A 25,919-nucleotide genomic window follows, 5' to 3' on the forward strand; every position below is an offset into this window, starting at 1 on the left:
TTTAAGAAATGTCCTTCTTGTTTGAAGAAATATATAAAGAGAAAAGGAGGAGCTAAAAACCTGTATCTGCTGCTAACCTAAAAAAAAAAAGTGTATGATGTCAGACTTTCAGCAATTCTTGGCACAAGCTGAGATGTGCTCAGTTCACCCACCTTTCAGTGTATTGAGAGGTGATATGCTGCACACACACACCTCACACACATGCTGCACACACACCTCACACACATGCTGCACACACACCTCAGGCTGGAAATTATGAATCTGATGTGGATTACAATGATGCTCTTTAATAAAGTTTTTAAGTTGAGATGCTTCACTCCTATTTGGGATCCTTATCAAATATTTTGCTGTAATAAGAACCATAGGAATGCAGGGTTTAATCTGGTTGAAGAAACAAAAAAAGCTGAATTTTGGAAATCTATCGAGTGAAACTCAAAAAACTAAAATGTATTGAAAGGTTTATATAGTAGCAAAAAGGAAATGTTATTATTAATTTACATCAAATAATCAATATTATTCATACATTTTAGTAAATGTATATACACATATATATTTATATACACATCTTTTCCTGTTATATGTTATATTTATATTAAAGATATGTAATATTAGGATATGGTTTTTTGTTTGTTTGTTTGTTTGTTTGTTTGTTTGTTTGTTTGTTTGTTTGTTTGTTTGTTTGTTTGTTTGTTTAGAGCAAAAGAAATTTGAATACGAAAACACAATACACATTTATTTGCAAGCACACAAACACACTTTACACACCTCCCAAGTGATACACTGGAAAGTCAAGTCATTAAACCTGCTGCACTTAGCATGCCTATATTTACTACAATCGTTGTCTCATGTTAATAATTTAATAATTATATCCTGTAACACTTTCGATTAGATTCTGCACAGATAAATGACATCATTCAACCGAACTCAATGATCTCTGTTGATGTTGGTGGTGACGTGACTCTGCACTGCTTTAAACAGCGAGAGGACAGCAGCGAATCCGTCGTTTGGTACAAGCAAAAAGTCGGACATGAGCCTTGTGTAGTGGTCTCAATTCAAAGCGATCCTTTTTTCGAGGAGGACTTCAAGTCACCAAGATTCAGCGTCGAGAAAGAAAATCTGGGCTGCCATTTGAAAATTGCGCACGTGGAACCGTCAGATGAAGCCATGTATTACTGTGGACTGAGAAAGTTTTCAATAGAATTTGGAAAAGGAACATTTTTATCAGTGAAACGTAAGATTTCTTTTATAGTTTGATTAATTAAAAAAATTGAGGAATCTTCTGACAAGAAATTGTGAGAAATTTACATAATAAAATGTAACATTAATACAGAAGTAGTGTAGATCAAGTACAGCAAATGTTATATTTGACAGCTGATTCTGGTCACTGTTTCTATCACACTGTACAGGTAAAGCAGATGTAAGTGTTTCAGTGTTCCAGAGCAGTGTATCAGACTCGGTTCCTGCAGGAGCATCAGTGACTCTGCAGTGTTCGGTTCTCTCTGAGAGCAGAGCAGCAGAACTCCAAGTGCTCTGGTTCAGAGCTGCTCCATCACAATCCCATCCTCAAATCATTTACACTCATCACAACAGCAGCCTTCAGTGTGAGAGCGAATCTTCTACACACACCTGTGTGTACAACTTGTCCAAGAACATCTTCAGCCTCAATGATACTGGTACTTACTACTGCGCTGTGGCCCTGTGTGGGAAGATCATTTTTGGGAACGGAACACGAGTACAACTCAGTAAGAAGAATTCAGTTTACTCATTGTCTAATATTTATAGCCAGTGATGATTTGTTAAATCATTGTTATTGTTTGTTGGGGTACAGGAAAATCTGTGGATCCTGTAGTGATCTTTCTCCCTGTAGCTGGTGTGTGTTTTTATAGATTATTATTATTTTTTTTATATAGATTTATATTAATTTCCACAGGTTTGTTCTGCGGTCAATTTTTCTGCTTTACAGTTCAAAGAGAGAAAAAACCAGGACAGTGTGTATTCTGAACTGATTTACTCATCTTTCGACTAGAATATCTTACAGTGATGCTTTTTATGAAATATGAAATGATATTACTGCACTCCCCGTCTCACACTGTTTCCTGAATGCATTGATCATCAACACAATAAAACTAAACCTTATGTGTTTATATTTCTTATATCGTCAATCTGAGGACCTCATGATACTGTGTAGAGTTTTGCAATAAACATTGTTTATAAATCAGTGTGATCGGTTGTTTTATTCATCAATAATAAATGAAGAATGAATCATTTTATGGACTGCTGTGTTTTTTGCATCTGTAGCTGAGAGGTGTCTGAGGTGTAATCATGAGAAGGAGGAAGTCTTATCTAAACTGTGTTCTGAAACCACAAGTAGAGTCCTCACTTTTCAGCTCTGATAGTAGTGTTTATTGATCAGAAACAAGCAGCTGAATGGTTTATGTGTTGTGCTTTTTTTTTGTTGTGTTTCAGACGTAGGCAGACTTGCAGAGATGGAAGTAATAAAGTACAAATATTTAGCTATCGTACTAAAGTAGAGTTTTTCTAGTATCAATGACAACGTTTTACATTCACTTATTCAATTTTTAACACAAATACAGAATGATCTCTGTTTATATTTTAACTTGTAACGTGATAAATTGTGAATATTGCAGTGGTCTTTAGTGTCTGGTTTATCAGTCTGGGGAAACCCATATATACCTCATTTACGTCTTCATATTTTGTTCTATATATTATACAAATTTCGACATTATTGCTTAACAACGTTCTCAGTCATTTGTAAAGCAGTATTCAGTTTATTAGAACCCAGTGGTATAAAAAGGTTATAAAACGAATATAATGCTGTGGATACATACTGCACATGAGTGTAAGAGAAAACCCCTTTGAATTGACTGGGTGAGATGTGGTTAAATGAGACACTGTGTGGTCACCATCTTTGTTTTCATTTATTGCAGCCAGTCACGTGGCATATCCTGGGCGTGCTCAGTACAGACTGCCTATAGTGTAAATATAAATTCATACCGTGCTTTAAAGTGCATTCAGATTCTGTTGATAAGTGAGAGACAAACACTGACTTTTAAGAATTTTTATGAAATTAAAAACTGAATAGGTTCTGGATTTTAATTCTGATCTTCTGTGCCATGTGTAAGTAATACGAGCAAATTATTTCCATCTTGTATGATTTTTTTTTTCAATCATAATTTATAGGGATGATTACTTCTAAACTACTTTTTGATTTTGTGTGCAGTTCATTTAATTAATGAAATGATATCAGTTAGATTCCCAACTTAATGAGTTTCTTTCCTAGATGCAGTGGAACCTGGTGGACACTGGGTTTCTGCACAATCCCTCACAAAGCCACCGGTTTATCAGCCTGATAAAGAGCTCAGTGTGGATATCGGAGACTCGGCTACTCTGCGCTGTTGTGTTTCTGAAAATACAGTTGGCATGATGGCCTTGTTTAAGCAACCAAACAGAGCACGACCACAGATAATACTCAAAGTCTTCAGAAATGCTGGACGAACATTTAACATTGAATTACAGAATGGAAGTTTCCAGACAAAAACACATTTAAACTGCTTCAATGTGATCATTTCGAAAACATAACTCAGTCTGATGAAGCCATGTACTACTGTGCGCTGACATCTCCTGACTTAGTGTTTGCTGATGGGACGTATTTAAAGATTAAAGGTAGGATTTATGAATATGAATCTATTAGTTTAATGTAGTAATATATATATTTTTTTTTTATTACCATCAGCATGTTTAATCTGGAAGATAAATAATATTGATGTATTGAAATTCAGATTGTGTTTTTCTCAACAATAATGATGCATGAATTATCACACATTAGATGTTTCTGATGCAGTAGTAACAGTCTCACCTATAAACTATGTAAACGCTCAACATTTTATTTATTGTCATAAATTACTAAAGCAAAATTTGCCTATTAAATAAGTTTATGAAATGTAAATGTCCTGTGTACTGAATAACAGTGTAATGACTGGACAGTGTTCAGTCTGGAAACGGCTTTGGGTTTGTGTGCACTTTTCTGTCTGGTTTTCTGTCTCACATATTTCACACTGAGGAGAATGTGTGATCAAGGTAAGTGCTTTACTCTACATTTTAGTCACATTAATGTTCAATCAAAATAAGTAATTGTGTATTTCTGTATAAACAGTAGAAACTTCTGTAGAAGATTGTCTAAGATCAAAGCAGGTGTGTGTCAAAACTATTTGTGTTGTAGAAACGTTCAGAACATATTCTTATGTATATGATTATATTGATGTATTTCTGGGTATAATGTTCTATATTTAATTACACTTTGATTTTGGTGAAGAATTTCTCAATCCAGTAGAGACACTGAGGTCGTGTCCTCACACCAGCACTGTGATCGTGTCACTGCTGTGCTGAATCTGATCCACCTGCTCAGTGTTGCTCCTACTGTATGTATCGATCATTATTATGTTTTAACCATTGCATTATTTGTTTTTTAGCTCTCTCATCCCACCAGCTCAACTGATGGGTCTCCGCAGTTGTTCATGAAAAAAACCCAACCTGGAGGAAGTGATTACTGGGTGCACACTGATGTGATGTACGCTGAACTGTAATAAAATTTAATAAAAAAGGATTATGAACTAAACTGCTGGCTGGCTTCAGGATTGAATGCTGCAGTGTAATGTTGATATTCCACCAATTATCCTGTCAAGTATGCATTATTAATAAAAAATATATTATTAAAACAATCTCTCTATGATTTCTAACAAGTAGGAAGTGAAATAAAAATGGTGCACTTCTGGTATCTGATGTGTTTATTGAAAATATAATAAAAGTCAAAGAAGCAACAAGCTGAAGAAATGACTAAACAGCTTTATGGATGAGGAATTTATTATTCTTGTATTGTAGAGTTTGTACAAACTCGCACATGTCTGGGCCTGGGAGGAGGTGGTAGATGTTTATTTGGGCATCATGAGTACTTGATGTTTCTGCATGGTTTGTTAAATGGCAGTTGCTGTGTCCAAATAATCAGTTCACCAAAACAGGCAAATTGATTAAACCCAGTGTTCAGGCCTCCAGATGACTTGTAAGCAAACAAACTATCAAGTATAGTACAAGTCTTATACAGTACAGTTTTGTAAAAAAAAAAAAAAAAAAAAAAAAAAAGTATAAAGAAACATTAATAGAAATTATTATTATGAGTTGAATTTTTTTAGTGTTTGTGTGTTTTATATATTCAGAGAAAAACTAAAGAATAAATGCTGCCACCAGAAAATATGAAAGTTATAAAAATTCACATATACATTTTTTTTATTTTTTTTTTTTTTATTTATTTATTTACTATTTATAATTTTTTATTATATAATTTATTTATATAACTTTTTTGTTTGTTTGTTTTGTTTTGTTTTGTTTTGTTTTGTTTTGTTTTGTGTGTGTGTGTGTGTGTGTGTGTGTGTGTGTGTGTGTGTGTGTGTGTATTTAACCTTAGATTTACAAATGCACAGCTGGGTGTTAAAATGCCAAAATTGCCAACTTTGGGAAAGACTGGGGAGGATTTGGGGAGGAGCAAAAATGACAGATGAAAACATTTTATTGTTCCCATTGGCCAGTAGGTGGCACTGAAATAAGTTTTGCTGTGTATCCAGAGGTCAAGGTCATAAATATGACAAGTTTGCCAGTTTGCAGAACTGTTGATGAGATTCAGTACAAACTTCCTGTTTGACAGCTGCACTGTTAGATTTGTTGCCTAATTACAGGCATAGAGATGATTTTAATTAAAAAAATGTTATCACAAGTTTTTCACAAAATCCTAGATCTTAAAGATCCCATCTTGTCTTGACCCAAGGACTCAGTGGACACCTGGTTTTAACATTTTTGAGACACATTTCACACGTAGTTTTTATCATAAAAATATTTGCGTGTTGGAGCGTATGACCCCCTTTTGCTGCCAAAACACTCCTGACCCATCGAGCATTAACAGCATGAACTTCTTCAGCAGTTTGTGCTACAGGAGCTCGTCTGTTGGATCGAACCACACGGTCCAGCCTTCACTACACACTGCATCAATGAGCCTCGGCCTCCCACGACCCTGTCAATTAAAATAAAGAACAAAGAGACATTATTGAAGGTGTTCAAATAAACCACATTTTCCATTCAGCTATCTGTGTCATGATCTCTGTGCAACATCAAAACATGACCTTTTTCTTTTTAGCAACTATATATATTTGTGCACGTCATATTCTGGGCGTGCTCAGTACAGACCTACGCTACAGTATAAATATAAACTCACACTAAGCTTTAAGTGCAGTCAGATTATAAAGATAATAAAAATAATACACACACTGTAGAATTTCTGAGAAATAAAAGATGATTGGTTTCAGGATTTTAATTTTGATCTTCAGCACCATGTGTAAGTAATATGAGTGAATTATCTCCATCTTGCATAAAATTTATGACAGCATTCTTTAAGGTTTTGTGGTCAATTGTAAAAGTACTTTTTTGATATTAATACTAATTCATAGGTTCTTTGTGGGTTCTATTTTTTTAATAATTTACTGAACAGTTTGCTTCTATTCTATTCAGTCTAAGAATTTTTTTTTCTATGGAGCTGCTGGATTTTGTGCTTCTTCTTGTTGACTTTACTTTCAAAAGTCTTTGATCAAATTTAATTTGCATTCATTACTATGTTTATTTTTTTTTCTAGATACAGAAAAACCTGATAGACGCTGTGTTTCTGCACAATCCTTCACAGAGCCAAAGGTTTATCAGCGTGATAAAGAGCTTGAGGTGGATATCGGATCCTCGGCTACTCTACAATGTTGTTTTTATAATCATAAAAGTAGCTTAATGAATCTGTTTGTGCAACCAAATAAAAAAAAACCCTTGGATTTTAGTTAAATTCCACAAAAATGATGGAGAATCATTTTATAATGGATTCCAAAAGACTCGTTTTCAAATTCAAAGATCTTCAAACTGTTTCAGTCTGACCATTTTAAACATCATTCAGTCTGATGAAGCCGTGTACTACTGTGCCCTGACATCACCTGACATTGTGTTTGGAGATGGGACTTATGTAAAAATCAGAGGTAAGACTGCAAGTTTTACTGATCACCTGCTCAATGTAGTGAGATACAGACTTTTACTAAATCATTTATTTATACTGAATATTTATAGATGATGCTGTTGCAGTTACACCAGAAACATCTAAACCGACTTTGTCTGATAATTCAGTGGTGTTTGAAACAAAAATGCATGGCAACCCAAATAACACGCATGAAAAAACAGGTAGAATGATTTCATTTTTATTTGATAAATTCTTTATAAAAAAACGCAAAGCGTAATTTGCATATTAAATCATTTGTACTAATAACCTGGTGAAATGGTCAGATCTCTGTTATTGGACGGTGCTCGGTTTAGGAACGGCTTTGGGTTTGTGTGCACTTTTGATGTTCTGTCTCATTTATTTCCTGGTGAGGAGAAGAACATGTGATCAGAGTAAGTGCTTTACTCATCAGACAATAATAAAAGTTGCTTAAATTTTTATTAAACATTAAGTGTATTTCTGTGTTAATAGGAAACACTTCTTTAGAAACTTCTTCAGATTTAAGACAGGTACAGTACGTGTGCAACAATTCATATATAGTAATACGCTTATTATTGATGCTGAATAAAGATTTTTTTTCTATATAGTTTCTCTCTATTATACTCTGTTATTAACCTTCTCTTTTAATATGCTGTAATAATTCATAATTATTTTGCTCAAATGTACACAACAGTCCAAATGTTCTTGGTTTTGATGCTGTTCTTTGTTTTTTGTTGAAATGTGTGTGTGTGTGTGTGTGTGTGTGTGTGTGTGTGTGTGTGTGTGTGTGTGTGTGTGTGTGTGTGTGTGTGTGTGGTACAGTTACTTATTTTATACATATTATAGAGCTGTTACTTTCAGATAGATATAATTTGTTTAGATTTTTTATTTTATTTTATTTATTTTTTATTAGATATCTGACGCAGGTGAAACACAGAATTATGCTGCTTTACAATTCTCTAAGAGAAAAGGCAAAGCTGGAAAAAGAGGAACCGGCCCTTCAGCTGAGTGTGTGTACTCCGATGTGAAAATTTCTAAGATGTAACATATAAGTCATACATCTTACATTTCTACACACAAAAATGTGTGTTGTTTAAAAAATTTTGAACTACAGGAAAATGTATATTTTCCCCGCATAATTACTGTATGATAAATGATTATTAGAAATTTGTAATTACATGAATATATGACTTTAATAAAAACATTTACCTTTAAGTAAATTATTTTACACCAGTACACTGTTTAAAGCGTCTTGTTTTCTTTGAGTTCCCCATTAATAACCTTGTCTGTGTTACACTTCAGTATGATCTTTGCTGAATATGCAAATCATTTAAAGTAATTTCATTCAAAATATAATAAATACATATTGTTTAACATAATTCTGAGTTTGAACAAGAACTATAGTTGCATTGCTTGTGAGTTTTCAAGAAGGATGTGGGTTGTCCTTATGGCAAGCACTGTGGCATTGACATCATCTGGGGGCGGGGCTTGTTTTATCCAACCACCTCTGTGCTTGTGTTTCAGGCTCTAGTGTGAGGACACTGACAATCATGTGTTATACTGTAAACGCAGTGTTTCTACAGTGTGCATAGTGTGAAATATATAGATTTTCTTGACTGATATTGACTGATGCACTAACACAGTTACATTCATGTTTAAAATTAAAATATGAAAACGAGACCCTTAAGATAACTGTTCACCCCAAAATTTTAGGAATTTGTTCATCATACCGAATTCTGTCCAACATCAGATCATTTAAACCTCTAAATTCTGTTGCTTACACCATGTTTTATATTGTAAAAGAAGGAAACAATGCACTTTTCAACCTATAGCACTGATATCACATTACTAAATCTGTAGTGTTTACTGTAAACATATGACCCAATGTTATTTATCTAAATAATTAGGTGTAGTCACATGTTTCTGCCTTTTAGTAAAGGTAATTTAAATGGATGATTTACACTATTATTACAACCTAATCAGTCATAAAATATAGCAGGTGCTTTGATACTGACAGGAGTTTTCCAGGATGCGTAAAATCCATTAAAATGATCATACGTGTTAAAACACAATATTTATTGCAGTAATTACAGACATTCTGTATAGTGCACTTTGTGTCTCTACCTTTGGCATGAGACTGTAACTATGTTCTTAATAACTATTTTCTGTAGTTTGATATCTTTAAAATTTTTGATTTTTACTTTTACTTACAAATGATTAAGCTCTGTTTGACCACTGAGTTTTTTTCACATACGGCAAGAAACAAAGCAAAACTACATGTAACATTTGCTCTAGATTCACTGAACAATGCAATCATGAAACAAAGCGAGACACTGAGTGCAGTAACGTCATACTTAATATAAAGCCTGGCTGAAACATTTTCTAAGCAAAAGAGGAGTACATCACTTCAGAATACACACTGTCTTGAGGTCTGAGTTTCCTCTCGTTAAAATGTAAAGCAGAGAAATAGAGATTGGCAGCAGAACGAACCTGTGGGAATCAACATTATTTTTTTGTCAAAATTACAAGTTGTTAATGTAATAATAATAATAATAATAATAATAATAATAATAATAATAATAATAATAATAATAATATAAATAAAAATAATAATAACAATAATAATAACAATAATATAAATAATAATAATAATAATAATAATAATAATAATAATAATAATAATATAGAAAATATAGATAATAATAATAATATTAATAATAATAATAATAATAATAATAATAATAATAATATAGAAAATATAGATAATAATAATAATATTAATAATAATAATAATAATAACAATAATAATATAGATAATAATAATAATAATAATAATAATAATAATAATAATAATAATAATAATAATAATAATAATAATATAGATAGTAATAATAATAATAATAATAATAATAATAATAATAATAATAATAATAATAATAATAATAATAATAATATAGATAGTAATAATAATAATAATAATAATAATTATAATAATAATAATAATAATATAGATAGTAATAATAATAATAATAATAATAATAATAATAACAATAATAATAATAATAATAATAATAATAATATAGATAATAATAATAATAATAATAATAATAATAATAATAATAATAATAATAATAATAATAATATAGATAGTAATAATAATAATAATAATAATAATAATAATAATAATAATAATAATAATATAGATAATAATAATAATAATAATAATAATAATAATAATAATAACAATAATAATAATAATAATAATAATTAATAATAATAATAATATAGATAATATAGATAATAATAATAACAATAATAATAATAATAATAATAATTAATAATAATAATAATATAGATAATATAGATAATAATAATAACAATAATAATAATAATAATAATAATATAAATAATATAAATAATAATAATAATAATAATAATAATAATAATAATAATAATAATAATAATAATAATAATAATAATAATAATGTTATTATTAATATATACACACAATATTGCCAAATCTATTGGGTCACCTGGTCATTAGTACGGTTTGTGATTTTTGAGCATTGCATTTCACAATTATTTCCAATCTTCATCTCCAAAGCATTTAAACCAGATCTTCAAGGATCTCACTTTGTGCACAGGGGCATTGCCATGCTGGAACAGTTTCGGGTTTCCAAGTTTAAGTGAATGCAAAATTGTATTATTCCGCATCTAAAGACTGTACAATTGAGTGCCTGCAGCTTTGTGGAAACAGTTTGGAAAAGAACCACATATACCAGGAAAGGACAGGTGACCTAATATTTTTGGATATATACAGGTAGACCCCAGCTTATGACGTAGTAAAACCGGTTGTATATCCATCAGATGGTAAGTTGAGAAGAGTGACTATAATGCGTTCTGACAGTAAATAAAGCAGCAAAGTGTAAAATCACTTTACAAAATAAGAGAACGCACAAGATCACTCTAAACACGCATGAACTATGCGAGGTCACGCCAATTAATTCTCTGATACCCACAATGCATGCCTACCAGTCATACTTACACTCTTTGTGGTGTTGTCAAATCTACTTAACGTGCGTGGATTTTGAATATTTTTCATAGAAAAATTTTGATTTTCTAAGATTGTTTTTTTATTTAGTTTTTTATTGTTCGTCGAAGTTCGTCACCTTTTTTTGGGTTTTTTTTTTTTAGATGTTTAGTTATATACCTGGTTAGCAGAACCGTGATGAGATCTCACTGTAGAGCAAAACAAATTACATTAGAATTCAAAAAGATATAAAGGTAAAGGTATATGATATAATATTTAGATACATACTTTTCATGTAAACTCACAACTGCCGCCTTCACAGTTCCTCCATTTACAGGTTATGATGTGAGTAAAGATAATAAACAAACACACTCCCAAAGCTAAAGAGAGGAAGATCACTACAGGATCCACAGATTTTTCTGTAGCACAAAAACAAAAACAATCAGGATTATATACATATATGTAGGTAATTCAAATGATTATCACTATACATTTCTCTGATCACAACATTCTTTACAAAAATATTAATTGCTCTAAATATTTATATAATACTGTCAACTGTGAGAAAACTGTAAATTAGGTTCTTCTTACCCAGCTGCACTCGTGTTCCGTTCCCGAAAATGATCTTCCCACACAGGACCACAGCGCAGTAGTAAGTACCAGTATCATTGAGGCTGAAGATGTTCTTGGACAAGTTGTACACACAGGTGTGTGTAGAAGATTCACACTGAAGGCTGCTGTTGTGATGAGTGTAAATGATTTGAGGATGGGATTGTGATGGAGCAGCTCTGAACCAGAGCACTTGGAGTTCTGCTGCTCTGCTCTCAGAGAGAACCGAACACTGCAGAGTCACTGATGCTCCTGCAGGAACCGAGTCTGACACACTGCTCTGGAACAGTGACACTTTTACATCTTCATCACCTGCTCAGGGGAATAAAGAGAGGTTAGAGAAAGGTTATATATGTATATAATAGGAGTGGTTAATTAAATTATACATAAAATAATATTTTAGAATAATTAAATCAAATTAATGAAATACACTTTTTTATTATATTAATTATATTGAGTAATCAAATAAATCGATTAAAATAAAAAATGTAAAAAAATGAAATTAAATTTGTAAGACCCTGTTTTTTGTATTTATTTTTCTAAAGAAATTATCTACTTAACTGTTCTATGTATTTTAGCAGACTTTAACAAATGTCTTCATTCATTTACTCCCCCGATATGTCAGGATTTCCTTTTGAGAGAAATTCTTTAAGCTGGACATAAAATGCTAAATAATCAATAGCACTAGTGTAAGCTAGTTTATTTTTTTCTCGTCACAAACAGTTATATGCAGGAATGCAGTGAAATGAAAAGTAAAAAAAAAAAAGCTTTTTATCTTGAATCCCTATTGATTATTTAGCGTTTTCATGCATGCGCAAAACAAATGTTATATTATTTCCAGACAGAGTGACACTGTGCTAACTTTAGCTTCTTTTTATGCCTCTGGCATTGTTGTGTATGTTTTCAAGTTTAAAAAAGAAAAAACTGTGTGAGCGGAGAATAAACTAAATTGCGGTCCGCTACTTTATACTTTCATGAGAGATTACGCACGTACAAATGATTGCATACGTGTACTGAACCGAAAGCACTGTACCGAAATATTTCAGTACAAATGCGTGTACACCACTAATATAATGTTTATTTGCTATACACTGCATCTGAGGGATTTGCCACTGCGCAATTTAGTGCAAGGTCAAACCATGAAATGCTCTAAATGCTGTTTCTCAAACAACTTTGTCCATATTGTACATATCCTTATATAGAGTCACCTTTTAATGCTATTGCCAATCTGGTGTTATTGAAGCTGTACTTTTTTACAAAGAGCCGTGAAAAGATAATGGGTTTTGTCTCTTCATGTACAGTAAATGCATTATTTTGCCGCATTCTCCAAGATCCAACGTTAAGAGATGCTTATAGACCTCACTTCAAAATGTTAAGATTTGTAACTGTAATTACTTAATTTTTACTGATAAAAAAGTTCCTTTCGCAAACACCGTGTAAAATGTGATCACGCCGCAGTAATACACGGCCTCGTCTGACGCTTCCATGTTGATTATTCTCAAATTACAGCTTTTGTTTTCTTTCTCGATTCGGAACCTTGTGGAATTTAATTCCTTGTTGTAAATGGGATCCTGTACTTTCTGTACTACGGCCACTAAAGAAGGCTCGAGTCCTGCTGCTTGCTTGTACCAAACGATGGGATCTGTGTTTTGTTCGTCCAGCAGAAAACACTGTAGAGTCACTTCTTCACCAGCAGAAGCAGCGATCACCGCGTTTGGCTGATGGACGACTTTGGTTTGTGCAGGAACTACTGCAGTGTGACGATCCAGAGAACAATTAATATAAACAAATCCATTTTTTTTTCACAAAACAGCACGGAAATCTGTTACTTTGTATATTATAAATAAAGGCAATTTTTACATGACTGCATTTGCCACACATTGATAACGATTCCAAATCTCAGATTTGTACTGCATTGCAATTCACTGATTCAAGATAGAATATCTGTAAAATCAATACGATTTAAACTACAACTCTTGTAAACAAATTGAAAAAATAAACATATCAGGCAAATGCATTTATACAAATATGTCAAACAAATGATTGAAAAATCTGAGAAAGCATTTGGGGGAAATTTGGGCATAAAGATGTCTATTTGCTACTGTATAAATAATATATACAGTTAGTTACTCAAATTTCAGACATCCAGGAATTTTTTTTTTTTGGTTTTCATCTTGTTTATTAGCTTTTGATTGAAATTCTGGATTTGATTAGAAATTTGAAAACGTGTGCACTTACCACATTTATTAAGAAGCACTCCTTTAGTCCACATCAGCATTATTAGGTCTCTGTGCTGCATGTCTTCTTGATATGCTGGTAAAATTCAAACTGAGCTCACACCCTCTCAAGTCCAAGTATGAAATGAGATTCTGACATCACACATTTCCTGTGAGTTTCTCCTCCCTAAAGCTACAGCTACAAAAAATGCACATGGTGTCCTTTTTAAAATCAACATTTCCCTTTAAGCTGGCAGCAAGTTTAGTTGTACTAGGGTGTGCATACCTGAAATATCCTTAAATTATACACAAAGGAAGCTGTTCAATTAATGTTTTGTGACATTTGACCTTCCTTTGACCTTGTTTGATGTATACCAAAATCTAATCAGTTCAATATTAAAAGTACAATGTAGTAGAGGAGACATCCAGTAGTTCTAAATTAATTCTATGACTGTAAATAACTACTGTTTAATACTGTAGTGCTGATTTACATATATCTTTGTTATTATAGTGTCATTTTGACTTTATTGTACTTATTTTAAGCAAAGTGAAATTTAAAAGCACACACACTCCCAAAGCTAAAGCAAAGCAGATCACTACAGGATCCACTGATTTTACTGTAGCATAAAAATAATGATTATATATGTAAAGCAATTAAATATAACAATACCATAATAAAACCTAGTCAGAAGAATCCAGTAAAATGATTACACACAATATTTATTGTAGAAATTTATTTGACATTTAAGTCGCTCTACATTCGAAATTTTTAGATGAAATTTGTTACTCTATACTTGACATAAGATTGTTGCAATCTTTATAATATAATTATTCACTTTTTGGGGGCATGTGCTTCCTCTATTTGGCATCAAACCATTTAATTATTTTACATACAGCTAGAAAAAAGGAATGCATTTAAGAAACAGCGTAAGATTCTGAGTGCACGCCTAATATATCACGCTTAATATAAATCATTAGTATTATCTCCTAATTAAAAGAGGAGTACACCACTTCAGAATACACACTGTCCTGAGATGTGTTTTTCTTCGGCAGTAAGAAATAGAGATCGGCAGTAGAACGACCCTGCGGGAATCAACATAAAGTGTTCATTGTCAGAGTTGCATTTATTACTGTTATAGTGTTTTTTTTTTACATTTTAAGGTTATTTACCTTATTGGGAGAATCAGGATGAAATCTTACTGTGGATCAAATCATATTGCATTAAGATTTATTAAAGGAACATGATTAAAATTTTAGATGCACAATCTTCATGTAAACTCACCACTGCCACATTCACAGTTCCTCCATTTACAGGTTATGATGTGAGTAAAGAGAATAAGCACACACACTCCCAAAGCTAAAGAGAGGAAGATCACTACAGGATCCACAGATTTTTCTGTAGCACAAAAGCAATAATAATTATTATATATACTTATATTATATAATTATATTTATATGTAAGTTATAAATATAAAAATATTATATAAATATAAAATAAATGTACCTTATTAACAATGTTTAACAAAATATTATTGGCTGTAAATATTAAAAAAATAAGTAAACAGGGTTCTTCTCACCCAGCTGTACTCGTGTCCCGTTCCCGAAAATGATCTTCCCACACAGGACCACAGCGCAGTAGTAAGTACCAGTATCACTGAGGCTGAAGATGTTCTTGGACAAGTTGTACACACAGGTGTGTGTAGAAGATTCACACTGAAGGCTGCTGTTGTGATGAGTGTAAATGATTTGAGGATGGGATTGTGAAGGAGCAGCTCTGAACCAGAGCACTTGGAGTTCTGCTGCTCTGCTCTCAGAGAGAACCGAACACTGCAGAGTCACTGATGCTCCTGCAGGAACCGAGTCCGACACACTGCTCTGGAACACTGATACCCCTAAATCTGGTTTACCTGCACAATGTAATATAATTAGCGCTTTATATTAGATTCAACATCCAGCTAGTAAAGTAAAACACTGAGCTTTACATTATTTTTTAATCTTTATGTGGATAATTTAATTAGATAAAACAAGCGCCATCAAATAACTACCTTCAGTGACTGATACTGACTTCTCCAAAAAGCCCACGGCAAATATTACACTACAGAACACTTGTACTTGTATATACAGTATAATATACATTGTATTGCCAAAGTATTGGGACACCTGACCTTTCGTGGTATATGTGGTGTTTTTCCAAACTGTTACCACAAAGCTGGAGGGACTCAATTGTACAGGACGTCTTTAGATTTGCTCTAATACAAGTTTCCACTTGAAGTTGGAAACCCGAATCTGTTCCAGCATGGCAATGGGAAATGTGAACTGCAATGCTCAAAAATCACATACCATACTTATGACTTTGTGACCCCATACTTTTGGCAATATACTGTATATAAGTATATATTAGTGTGCGTATGTATGTAGGTATTTGTATATAAATAATGAATATATGTAGACTATATTTTTGTATTTTTAGGAAAATTTTAGATCTGCAAAGAATTTGATACATTTTATCATTAAAATGAATTTTTCAGAAATTGCTCCCTCCTATGATAACGTCATGCATGAATTTCTTGTAAATTAATGCCAATTTCTAAATATATTGTATGTAAGATAATTAAAGATGACTATGACTAATATTATATAAAAGAATCTACATATACATAAAAAAATATATAATTAAATCTTTTAAACACAATTAATTAAATCATTTACAAATATAATAATCACAGTGCAAATAAAACATCATTTTGTATAATAAATGCTGGTTATAGATAAATTCTCACCTCTTACTGATAAATAAGTTCCCTTTCCAAACTTTATTGCAAAACTTTTTAATCCACAGTAATACATGGCTTCATCTGACGGCTCTACGTTCGTAATTTTTAAATGGCACCTTTTTTCTAAATTCTTGATGGTAATCCTGGGTGATTTGAAATTATCTTCAAAAACTGGATCTAAAGCAAATTTTTGAACCGTGACTATCAGGCAAGGCTCGTGTCCTGCTGCTTGTTTGTACCAAAGGATGGGATCAGTGCCTCCTTCATCCACTTGAAAGCAGTGTAGGGTCACGTTATCACCAGAAGCAGCAGTGATGACTGAGTTCGGCTGACTGATGATATTCATTTGAAATGAACCTAATGTGAGGAAACACAGGACAAAAAAAAAAAAAAAAATGCTTACTGTAAATGCAACAAAAAGTGAAGTCTTTTGTTAAAATGTTGACAGTTGAGAGGAAAATTAGGTGTATGTTAGTGGAGAAAATACACACATTGAATTTTAGTATCTTTTTTCTTTTCTTTGTATAGGTAATAGTAATGATTAATAATAAAAAATAAAATAGACAATACAATTTTATAAAGTATATATTTTCCTCAAAAGCACACCAATATTTAAAATGTCTAAAAGCAACTTTTTTGAAATAAAAAAAAATAATAATAAATTCCATTCTATTCACAATTCACAAACTAATACATTAAACCAAGAAGATAAAAATATAGTTAGAAAAAGAACAGCAAGTAGAAAAAAACAGAAGTATTAATAGACTGGTCCAATACAATACCTGGTAACCGTATTATGTTGAATAAGAAAAGAACTGTCCAGATTAAAGTCATGTTCCGAGGTGAAATAATTATCACATTGAGAAAAAAAAAAAGGAACTGATAGACACCAAGTATTTTATACTTTCAGACTTCCATCTGATTGGTTAAGTTACAAGTCACATGTTTCCTTCACACTTTTGGAGCACATTTGACCACAAGCCTGCATGAGTGGAAAAAATATATAAAAAGAGTGGTGTCCCAATTTATTGCTGTTAACTATTTGCTTATTTGCAGTAATCGTAGTAAACATTGTTGTGCTTGGATTAAATTATACTGTAAAAATATTCAAGAATGTAATTATTTAAATTATTATAATTATTATTTATTATTTAATAGAAAATTAGAGAAAACCATATTTTTTGTCATTAAATTTCAGTCTTTTTCTATAACGTTTTTTTTTTTTTTTTTAATCTGATTTTTATTTTTTTTTTATCTAACTGTTTATCTCTGACTTTAAAAAATACTATGAGAGCTAAAAAAAAAAAAAAAAAAAAAAAATCTGCTTGCACTGTAGTTTCCTAACACAGGTTACATACGACTTCCTTTTTCACAGGAATACACCACCCCCACCCCCACCACCATCACCATCACCACCACCACCCCCTCTTACATATGCAAAGAAAACAGCAGTACTTGCAACCATTCAGTCTTTATTTATTATTGATGAAGGACAAAAAAAGCAGGCATCAATCACAGGAGAGGACAAGAAGAGAAACTAGAATAGTGTCTGATGGGAAGCTTTGCAGAAATCTTCATTAGAACATAGTGAGACATTTTGTTCATTTTTTAACTTAGTTTTAACACAAACTTTCCTCACTGTGAAATGATTATTATAGAAATCCAATTTATTCTGTTTGGTTTGGTTATTCATTTTAAAGTCTATTGTTATGCAAAACAACATACTGATAAATAAATTGACACTGTAATGTTAAACACGTACCTCTGTGTTGCTGAGAGTTTTTCCTTTTACACAGTAAAGCAGCTTGAACCGAAATTAAAATCCCGCACATTACTAACACTGTTCCCAGACTCATCACTACAGGATTAGAAGACGCTTTGTGAGACAAAAAAAAATCAAGTAAATGTCTGCATATAAATTTCCAACATTAACAACTGGAAATAAATATTTATTTAGATTTCTGTATCTTATAAAATCAATAAAAATACACAAAATAACCAACCACAATTCTCCAGTTGTACTCGTGTCCCGTTCCCGAAAATGATCTTCCCACACAGGGCCACAGCGCAGTAGTAAGTTCCAGTATCATTGAGGCTGAAGATGTTCTTGGACAAGTTGTACACACAGGTGTGTGTAGAAGATTTACACTGAAGGCTGTTGTTGTGATGAGTGTAAATGATTTGAGGATGGGATTGTGATGGAGCAGCTCTAAACCAGAGCACTTGGAGTTCTGCTGCTCTGCTCTCAGAGAGAACCGAACACTGCAGAGTCACTGATGCTCCTGCAGGAACCGAGTCTGATACACTGCTCTGGAACACTGACACTTTTACATCTTCATCACCTGCTCATGGGCATAATAGACATCACTTAAGATCATGCTCTCTTTACTGACCCTAAATTTGCAGGAAAACTTTCAAAAGCTGATATCATTGAAGTCTATTTCTCGTCCACACGTCGCATCATAACAATTAGAAATTGTTGAATGAGAAAGAAAAAAAAGATAAAAATAGTAAATGAGCGAGGTTTTGAACTTTATGCAGATTTTAACACTGTGCTTTTTCCTTAATCACTTAACAATTTTATATATTAAAAACTATTTTAAAACAGTTAAACATTTATTATGTACCAGTTGGTTAAATCCTCTATATACATACTGTACACTGACAGTGAGGGTCTTTTTTAGATTCCATTACATTTTATCAGCATCAGTATCAGAATCTGGTTTACTGGCCAAGCGTCTTGACACACACAATGAATTTGGTTACAGCTGTTAGTGACTCTTAAAAGTACACACATAAATAACACTATACATTTAACTTGGACTATACAAGACTAAACATACAAGACAAGACTATACAAGACAATTCAGACAATGTTAGACAATATAGACAGTACGAGTATTGAATAGGAATACGAAGTATATAACAGATCAGTAATGTTCATAAAGTGTGAGAGTTCATAGTGCAAATAACAGTATTAAAGTTTTATATACAAAGTACAAAGTAGTGAATAATCCAGGAAGGTAAATCTATTCGAAATGCATTACTTTAATATTTTAATAGATTTTTTAATAAAATGCAGGATGTGTGTTTGGATTAATGTACAGTAAAATCGGATTTAATAATTAGTAATGAATGATGTAATACATTACCTCTCACAGACAAGAAGGTTCCATTAGATAAGGTAACGTTCTCCAAGTTAAAAAATCGTTCACAGTAGTAAAGTCCTCCATGATCTCTATTCACTTGTGGAATTTTTAGAGAAATGCCGTGTTCACTCCTCTTCAGTGTAAATCCTGACCTCTCGAACGCTGGGGAAATCTTTTATATATCTTTATCTCCTTATACGCTAATCTTTCCCCGACTTTTTGAGGCATCTCTCCAAACCTTTGCTGGTACCAAATCACACTTTCAGTCCGGTGATTATCTCCGAACGGACATACAAGAGTAACATGTTCTCCAGGCTTTACTGAGAGAAATGATGGCTGGAGAAGATCCGCAGATCGGACTGGAGCTAGAACATTAATTGCGGAATGATGAAGCACGACGATTAAATTAAAAATCGGGGGAAAACTCATGTATAAAATTATAACAATGAAAAATAAATAATAATAAAAAATAGAGCAGTCTTTCTTTTGAAATAGACAAAATTTTAGAAAACATGCATGTAGAAGAAATCACCAACTGAAGACTTTATTTTTCTTTTTTTGGGTAGTATTGTGTCTATTATAACTTAATTATATATATTTTTTAATGTAAAGATTGTAAAGAGCGATAAAAAAATGTTTAAATCAAAGGCTAGCAATTTTTTTTTACCAGCATTCAATCTATTAAATAGTTTTGCAAACAAAATGTAATAATAACTAATTAAGTATTGCAAATGGAATTAATGCGAAAAAAGAAAAAGGTATATATCCAAATACAACAATCTGTGGAATAGTTATAACTTTTTAAATAGGATTTAAATACTATATTAATAAGGAAAAAATTATATAATCTAAATAATAATGTAACTCACATATTGTGTAAAAAGCAATGACATTTATCCACAGTGATGCCATTTTCAGAGATAAAATAAGACCTAGGTTGAGCTGCTAAAAAGTGGTTAAATGATGGCAGCACAAGGTGTTTATGCGTTTCAGATGATAATCTCATTGGCTGCTTCAAGCCACACATTTAAATTTCCTTCCTGTTATGTTTCTATTTTTGTTACTCAAATTCGTTTACAAGAATTTGTGGTACAACAAAGAAAAATCTCAACACAGAAATGTTCTGTACTGTAAAGTCTGCGCTGTAATAAAAAAACAAAGGACTAAATATAAATTAGAGTCCAAGTTTTAAGAGAAAAAAAAAAAAACTATGTATTCACCTTGCCTATGTAACTTCAACTGAGCAGTTAAGGGGTAAAAACGTTTCCCTAAGCCCCAGGTGTGGCATCGTATACAGTAGGCACTGGGATTTGAACTCATAACTTTCGGATCAGAAATCTAATTTGTTAAACAGAAAGCAACGACTTCTCATTGATCTATCGATAGATTTAATAGTTAAAGATATGTGCATCATGCACACAATATGCACACTGTATAGTAATTTATAACCTGCAGTATATGTAACACAGGCTCAGGTGCACAGTAAAATTAAAGAATTCAAAAAGAAGGATTGCATTTCTTATTTTAATTATTTTCAGTGCGGCAGCCTTTATAACCAAACATTTTATAAATAAAAAAATATGTTTATTTCTTTAATTGTTGCATATAAGAACATAATATTAATAATATACATTTTCAGGAAACAAAAATAAAAATGCTAATAATCAATGAAAATATAATGAGATTATACAAATTGACTGTTAGTATATAATGTAATAGAAGATGTTTTAATGAACATGTACACCAATGAAATGGAACATTATAACCACATAAGTACTATTGTGTAAGATCTCTTTGTGCCACCACAAGGCCTGGACTCAACAAGACCTCTAAACGTATGTTATGGTATATACTGTAGCACCAAGATTTTACCAGCAGATCCTTGTAGTCCTGTAAATTGTGATGTGGAGCTTCATGGAATCGTCTTGTCCTATTTCTCCAGCACATCCCTCAGATTCATCCAACAAAGCTGACAGATAACTAAACTAAATGTACAGCCTAGACAGGATGTTAGTCCATTACAGGGAACCATGTACATGCAGTCATTCACAGTCATTAACACACACAGACATTATATTATTATATTATTATTAAATTTACTGATTGACATGTTTTTTTGGGAAAGAACATGAAAGAGACAAAGAAGAACATGGAGTAAACATATGATCTATGAAACAGTAGAGTAAATCACTTCAGTATACACATTATCATGAGCTCGTTCTCTCTTTCCACTTCTTTTATTGATGTTTGAGGCAGCAAAATTCAGCTCTGCTGCATCACGGCTCTGTGGGAACGGATAGGAAAGATTCATTTTCAATTAAAGATTGAGATTATTGATGGAAATATAAGTGCAATACATCATTTCACCTAGTTTTGCTTGATTAGATATTTGTACTGAAGTAGATTATTGTAGTAGATTATGTAGTGTTTTATTTGAAACTAATATGACTTTTTTTAGAATTAAACTTATCCCTCTAATACTCACTGAGCTCTGTGTTAAAGAGAGGATAAAATACATATAGTTTCAATGAGCGTGTGTCCTGTAACGTGCTAGTGTTAGGTTTAGGGTAAGTGAGAAAGGTTTAGGGTTAGGGTTAGTGAGAACGGGTTGGGGTTAGGGTCAGGGTTAGGGTAAGTAAGAAATGTTTAAGGGTTATTGAGAACAGGGTAAGGGTAAGGATACGCACTACTAAGAATGGGTTAGGGTTAGGGTTAGGGTTAGGGTTAGGGTTAGGGTTAGGGTTAGGGTTAGGGTTAGGGTTAGGGTTAGTGAGACACAGGTTAGGGTTAGAGTTAGTGAGAACTGGTTAGGGTTAAGTTTAGGGTTAGGGTTCACTTGAGGTTTAAGGTAAGTGAAAAATGTTTTAGGGTTAGTGAGAATGGGTTAGGGTTAGTGAGAATGGGTTAGGGTTAAGGTTAAGGTTAGTGAGAATGGGTTGGGGTAAGGGTAAGGGTAAGGGTAAGGGTAAGGGTAAGGGTAAGGGTAAGAGTAAGGGTAAGGGTAAGAGTAAGGGCTAGTGAGAATGGGTTGGGGTTAGGTTATGGGGTAAGGGTTAGTGAGAACAGGTTAGGGTTAGGTTTGAGGTTAGTAAGAACAGGTTAGGGAAAGGGTAAGGATAAGGTTTGGTGAGAATGGGTTGGGGTTAGGGTAATTGCTAGTGAGAATGGGTTACGGTAAGGGTAAGGGTTAGTGAAAATGGGTTGGGGTTAGGGTTAAGGTTGGTGAGAATGGGTTGGGGTTAGGGTTAAGGTTGGTGAGAATGGGTTGGGGTTAGGGTTAAGGTTGGTGAGAATGGGTTGGGGTTAGGGTTAAGGTTGGTGAGAATGGGTTGGGGTTAGGGTTAAGGTTGATGAGAATGGGTTGGGGTTAGGGTTAAGGTTGATGAGAATGGGTTGGGGTTAGGGTTAAGGTTAGTGAGAATGGGTTACGGTAAGGGTAAGGGTTAGTGAGAATGGGTTGGGGTTAGGGTTAAGGCTAGTGAGAATGGGTTGGGGTTAGGGTTAAGGTTAGTGAGAATGGGTTGGGGTTAGGGTTAAGGTTGGTGAGAATGGGTTGGGGTTAGGGTTAAGGCTAGTGAGAATGGGTTGGGGTTAGGGTTAAGGTTAGTGAGAATGGGTTGGGGTTAGGGTTAAGGTTGGTGAGAATGGGTTGGGGTTAGGGTTAAGGCTAGTGAGAATGGGTTGGGGTTAGGGTTAAGGTTAGTGAGAATGGGTTACGGTAAGGGTAAGGGTTAGTGAGAATGGGTTGGGGTTAGGGTTAAGGTTAGTGAGAATGGGTTGGGGTTAGGGTTAAGGTTAGTGAGAATGGGTTGGGGTTAGGGTTAAGGTTAGTGAGAATGGGTTGGGGTTATTTGGGCGTAAAAACGGATTGCTGAACTCTGTTTCGCAGATGGCACTCTGATATCAGACAGCAAGTAAATTTTTAAAAAATAAAAATCAGTTGTATACCACATAAATATAACCTAGGGGGCAGTCTGCTTACATAAAACGTTAAAACACCTCAGGCTTGGGTTCAGAGTTCTATGGGAATCCCTGCATGTTTCAAAATGACACCAAGGGGGGGACCCAAAGCATCAATAAGTGAGGCCAAGGGATACTGACAAACATATGTGACGAGTTGGTGGTGAAAACACGTTCGAGAAACACATATGGCTTGCTGCATTGACTGATGGAAAGTGTAGTGTTTTAACTCAAATAAAGCATTGTTAATGTGGACTGGTGCTAATAATAATAATAATAATAATAATAATAATAATAATAATAATAATAATAATAATAATAATAATAATAATAATAATAATAATAATAATAATAATAATGTGTGTACTCAGTGTTAGTTACCTGACTTGATGTTTTCTGTACTGACATCTCTTCAGCTCTCACTGCAAGAAAACGTTCATAGTTAGATCCAAATATCCAGATTTAATTTAAACTATTGTTTATTCAAATTATTACTGTGGCTTAAAAGTTATAGGGTTTGGTAACAATGTCAAATTATTTATTATTTGCTAATAGTAGACATAGACTTTGTTTAAAACCATATAAATTGTAGAAATTGCATAAATAAGAGGCCATTTTAACAAAAGAAATGCTCCTGGCTGTAAATAAAGGCAGATAAAAAATTATAATCTTCATGTTAATATTTTTATATTGTATGCACTGATAAATGACATAAATATTTATTATTATAAAGCATTGGTTTTAAGACAATCAGCGTATTTGCGTATTTCAGTGGAATTGAATTAAAACCATTAAATATATTCACTCTTTAGATTTTTTTGGAAGAAACAAACAAAAAAAAATGTTTTGGGATGCATGAGAAATACATTGGGAACTTAGTGGTTAGTGGTTTCCAAATGTAAAATGCATATATGAATACAGGAAAATGATTAAATAAATGTGGCGTGTTATATTTACATTACAGAACAGTGAAATTCTCCCTTTGCATATTCCAGCAATCCAGGGTCAGAGCACAAGGTCAGCCTTGATACGGTGCCTCTGGAGCACAGATGGTTAAGAGCATGGCTCAAGTGCCCAAGATTGGCCCCATTGGTGATAATGAGGTTTAAATTCCTGACCTTCCAATCAGTAAGCCCTAACCACTGAGACTGAGCTAGGGTTAGGTTAGGGTTCTACCACTTCTACCAATTGATTTATGATCAGAATGAAATGTGGAAAATGTAAAACAGGTATAATTATCAAAGTTTTCCCAGGCCAACACTCTTATACAAATGAATACTAGTAAATTTTACTGAAGACTCACCACTGATATGTTCACAGTTCCTCCATTTACATGTTATAATATAAAAAACAATCACAAGCAAGCACGCCCCCAATGCTACAGCGAGATACATCACTACCCGATCCACAGGTGCTACTGTAAATGAAGAAAAACATGACAGACAGTAATATCGATATTAAATCTATTAAAAATCTCTATTATATAGTTTTACTCTGAGAAAGTGAATGCACATGCACAACCACACACATGAATTGCATTGAAATTTATTTTGCTAAAACCACAAATAACATTTTTAACCAACCAGAATTTAGAACATCCTCCAGCTGTACTCGTGTTCCGTTCCCAAAAATGATCTTCCCACACAGGGCCACAGCGCAGTAGTAAGTACCAGTATCATTAAGGCTGAAGATGTTCTTGGACAAGTTGTACACACAGGTGTGTGTAGAAGATTCGCTCTCACACTGAAGGCTGCTGTTGTGATGAGTGTAAATGATTTGAGGATGGGATTGTGATGGAGCAGCTCTGAACCAGAGCACTTGGAGTTCTGCTGCTCTGCTCTCAGAGAGAACCGAACACTGCAGAGTCACTGATGTTCCTGCATGAACCGAGTCTGATACACTGCTCTGGAACACTGCCACTTTTACATCTTTATCTCCTACTCAGGGGAATAAATAATGTGAGATACTTTTCTTATATAATCTGTATAAGGATAAATACACGTCTTACAAGTCTTGTATGTAATATGGCTATAAACTGGTTATTTCCAGAGCTCTGAACAAACAGCAAATTTAATATGGGGTGTTTCTTTACCTGTCACTGCCAAGAAT

The 25,919-nt window shown here is 33.0% G+C and overlaps 4 protein-coding genes and 1 pseudogene across 10 annotated transcripts in view; 2 read left to right on the forward strand and 3 right to left on the reverse strand.

Moving 5' to 3' along the window:
• Positions 1-876: 876 nt before the first annotated feature.
• On the forward strand, positions 877-2,472 carry LOC310737430 (uncharacterized protein; the record flags this gene model as incomplete). The annotated part of the gene is made up of 4 exons (XM_083561758.1): positions 877-1,231; positions 1,407-1,742; positions 1,829-1,872; positions 2,467-2,472. Coding segments are annotated over 4 exons (741 nt in total), but the record flags the coding sequence as incomplete, so codon positions are not given.
• A 578-nt stretch (positions 2,473-3,050) lies between these two features.
• Positions 3,051-25,919, forward strand: part of LOC310736375 (uncharacterized protein) — a 33,159-nt gene continuing 10,290 nt past the window's right edge. For 2 of the 4 annotated variants that reach the window (XM_083559856.1, XM_083559857.1), the window contains exon 1: positions 3,051-3,138. In XM_083559856.1, coding sequence (XP_083415982.1) covers positions 3,135-3,138 — 4 coding nt within the window. In that variant the 5' untranslated portion in view covers positions 3,051-3,134. Of the gene's footprint in view, positions 3,139-3,307; positions 3,685-4,005; positions 4,099-4,174; positions 4,213-4,490; positions 4,682-6,312; positions 6,401-25,919 lie in introns of those variants that run through there. The other 2 variants (XR_014536524.1, XM_083559854.1) reach the window with 2 other exon arrangements.
• On the reverse strand, positions 9,128-17,595 carry LOC310736370 (uncharacterized protein). 2 transcript variants are annotated; one of them, XM_083559844.1, is made up of 10 exons: positions 17,484-17,595; positions 16,708-17,058; positions 15,505-15,834; positions 15,210-15,323; positions 15,098-15,126; positions 13,289-15,010; positions 11,694-13,105; positions 11,408-11,521; positions 11,283-11,311; positions 9,128-9,562 (listed from the first exon to the last, which is right to left on the reverse strand). In XM_083559844.1, the coding sequence occupies exons 1-6, from the start codon at positions 17,533-17,535 to the stop codon at positions 14,915-14,917; spliced, it is 972 nt and encodes a 323-aa protein (XP_083415970.1). In that variant the 5' UTR covers positions 17,536-17,595; the 3' UTR covers positions 9,128-9,562; positions 11,283-11,311; positions 11,408-11,521; positions 11,694-13,105; positions 13,289-14,914. The 2 variants fall into 2 exon arrangements, with proteins under 2 accessions (XP_083415970.1, XP_083415971.1); XM_083559845.1 differs by lacking the exon at positions 11,283-11,311 and having other exon boundaries at positions 11,387-11,521.
• Positions 17,640-20,786, reverse strand: LOC310737417 (annotated as a pseudogene). The gene is made up of 5 exons (XR_014538193.1): positions 20,720-20,786; positions 19,854-20,215; positions 18,705-19,043; positions 18,464-18,577; positions 17,640-17,683 (listed from the first exon to the last, which is right to left on the reverse strand). The product of XR_014538193.1 is annotated as an uncharacterized misc_RNA (transcript).
• LOC310736363 (uncharacterized protein) overlaps positions 21,367-25,919 on the reverse strand; it is a 46,513-nt gene continuing 41,960 nt past the window's right edge. Inside the window, exons 2-6 of one of the 2 annotated variants that reach the window (XM_083559836.1) lie at positions 25,903-25,919; positions 25,394-25,747; positions 25,114-25,227; positions 24,192-24,232; positions 21,367-22,134 (exon numbers count right to left, since the gene is read on the reverse strand). The exon at positions 25,903-25,919 is cut by the window's right edge and continues 340 nt beyond it. In XM_083559836.1, the coding sequence (XP_083415962.1) occupies positions 22,018-22,134; positions 24,192-24,232; positions 25,114-25,227; positions 25,394-25,747; positions 25,903-25,919 (643 nt within the window). In that variant the 3' untranslated portion in view covers positions 21,367-22,017. The remainder of the gene's footprint in view (positions 22,135-24,191; positions 24,233-25,113; positions 25,228-25,393; positions 25,748-25,902) is intronic. The other variant, XM_083559837.1, reaches the window with a different exon arrangement.

Source organism: Silurus aristotelis (assembly GCF_946808225.1).
Source record: "Silurus aristotelis genome assembly, chromosome: 14".
NCBI lineage: Eukaryota > Metazoa > Chordata > Actinopteri > Siluriformes > Siluridae > Silurus > Silurus aristotelis.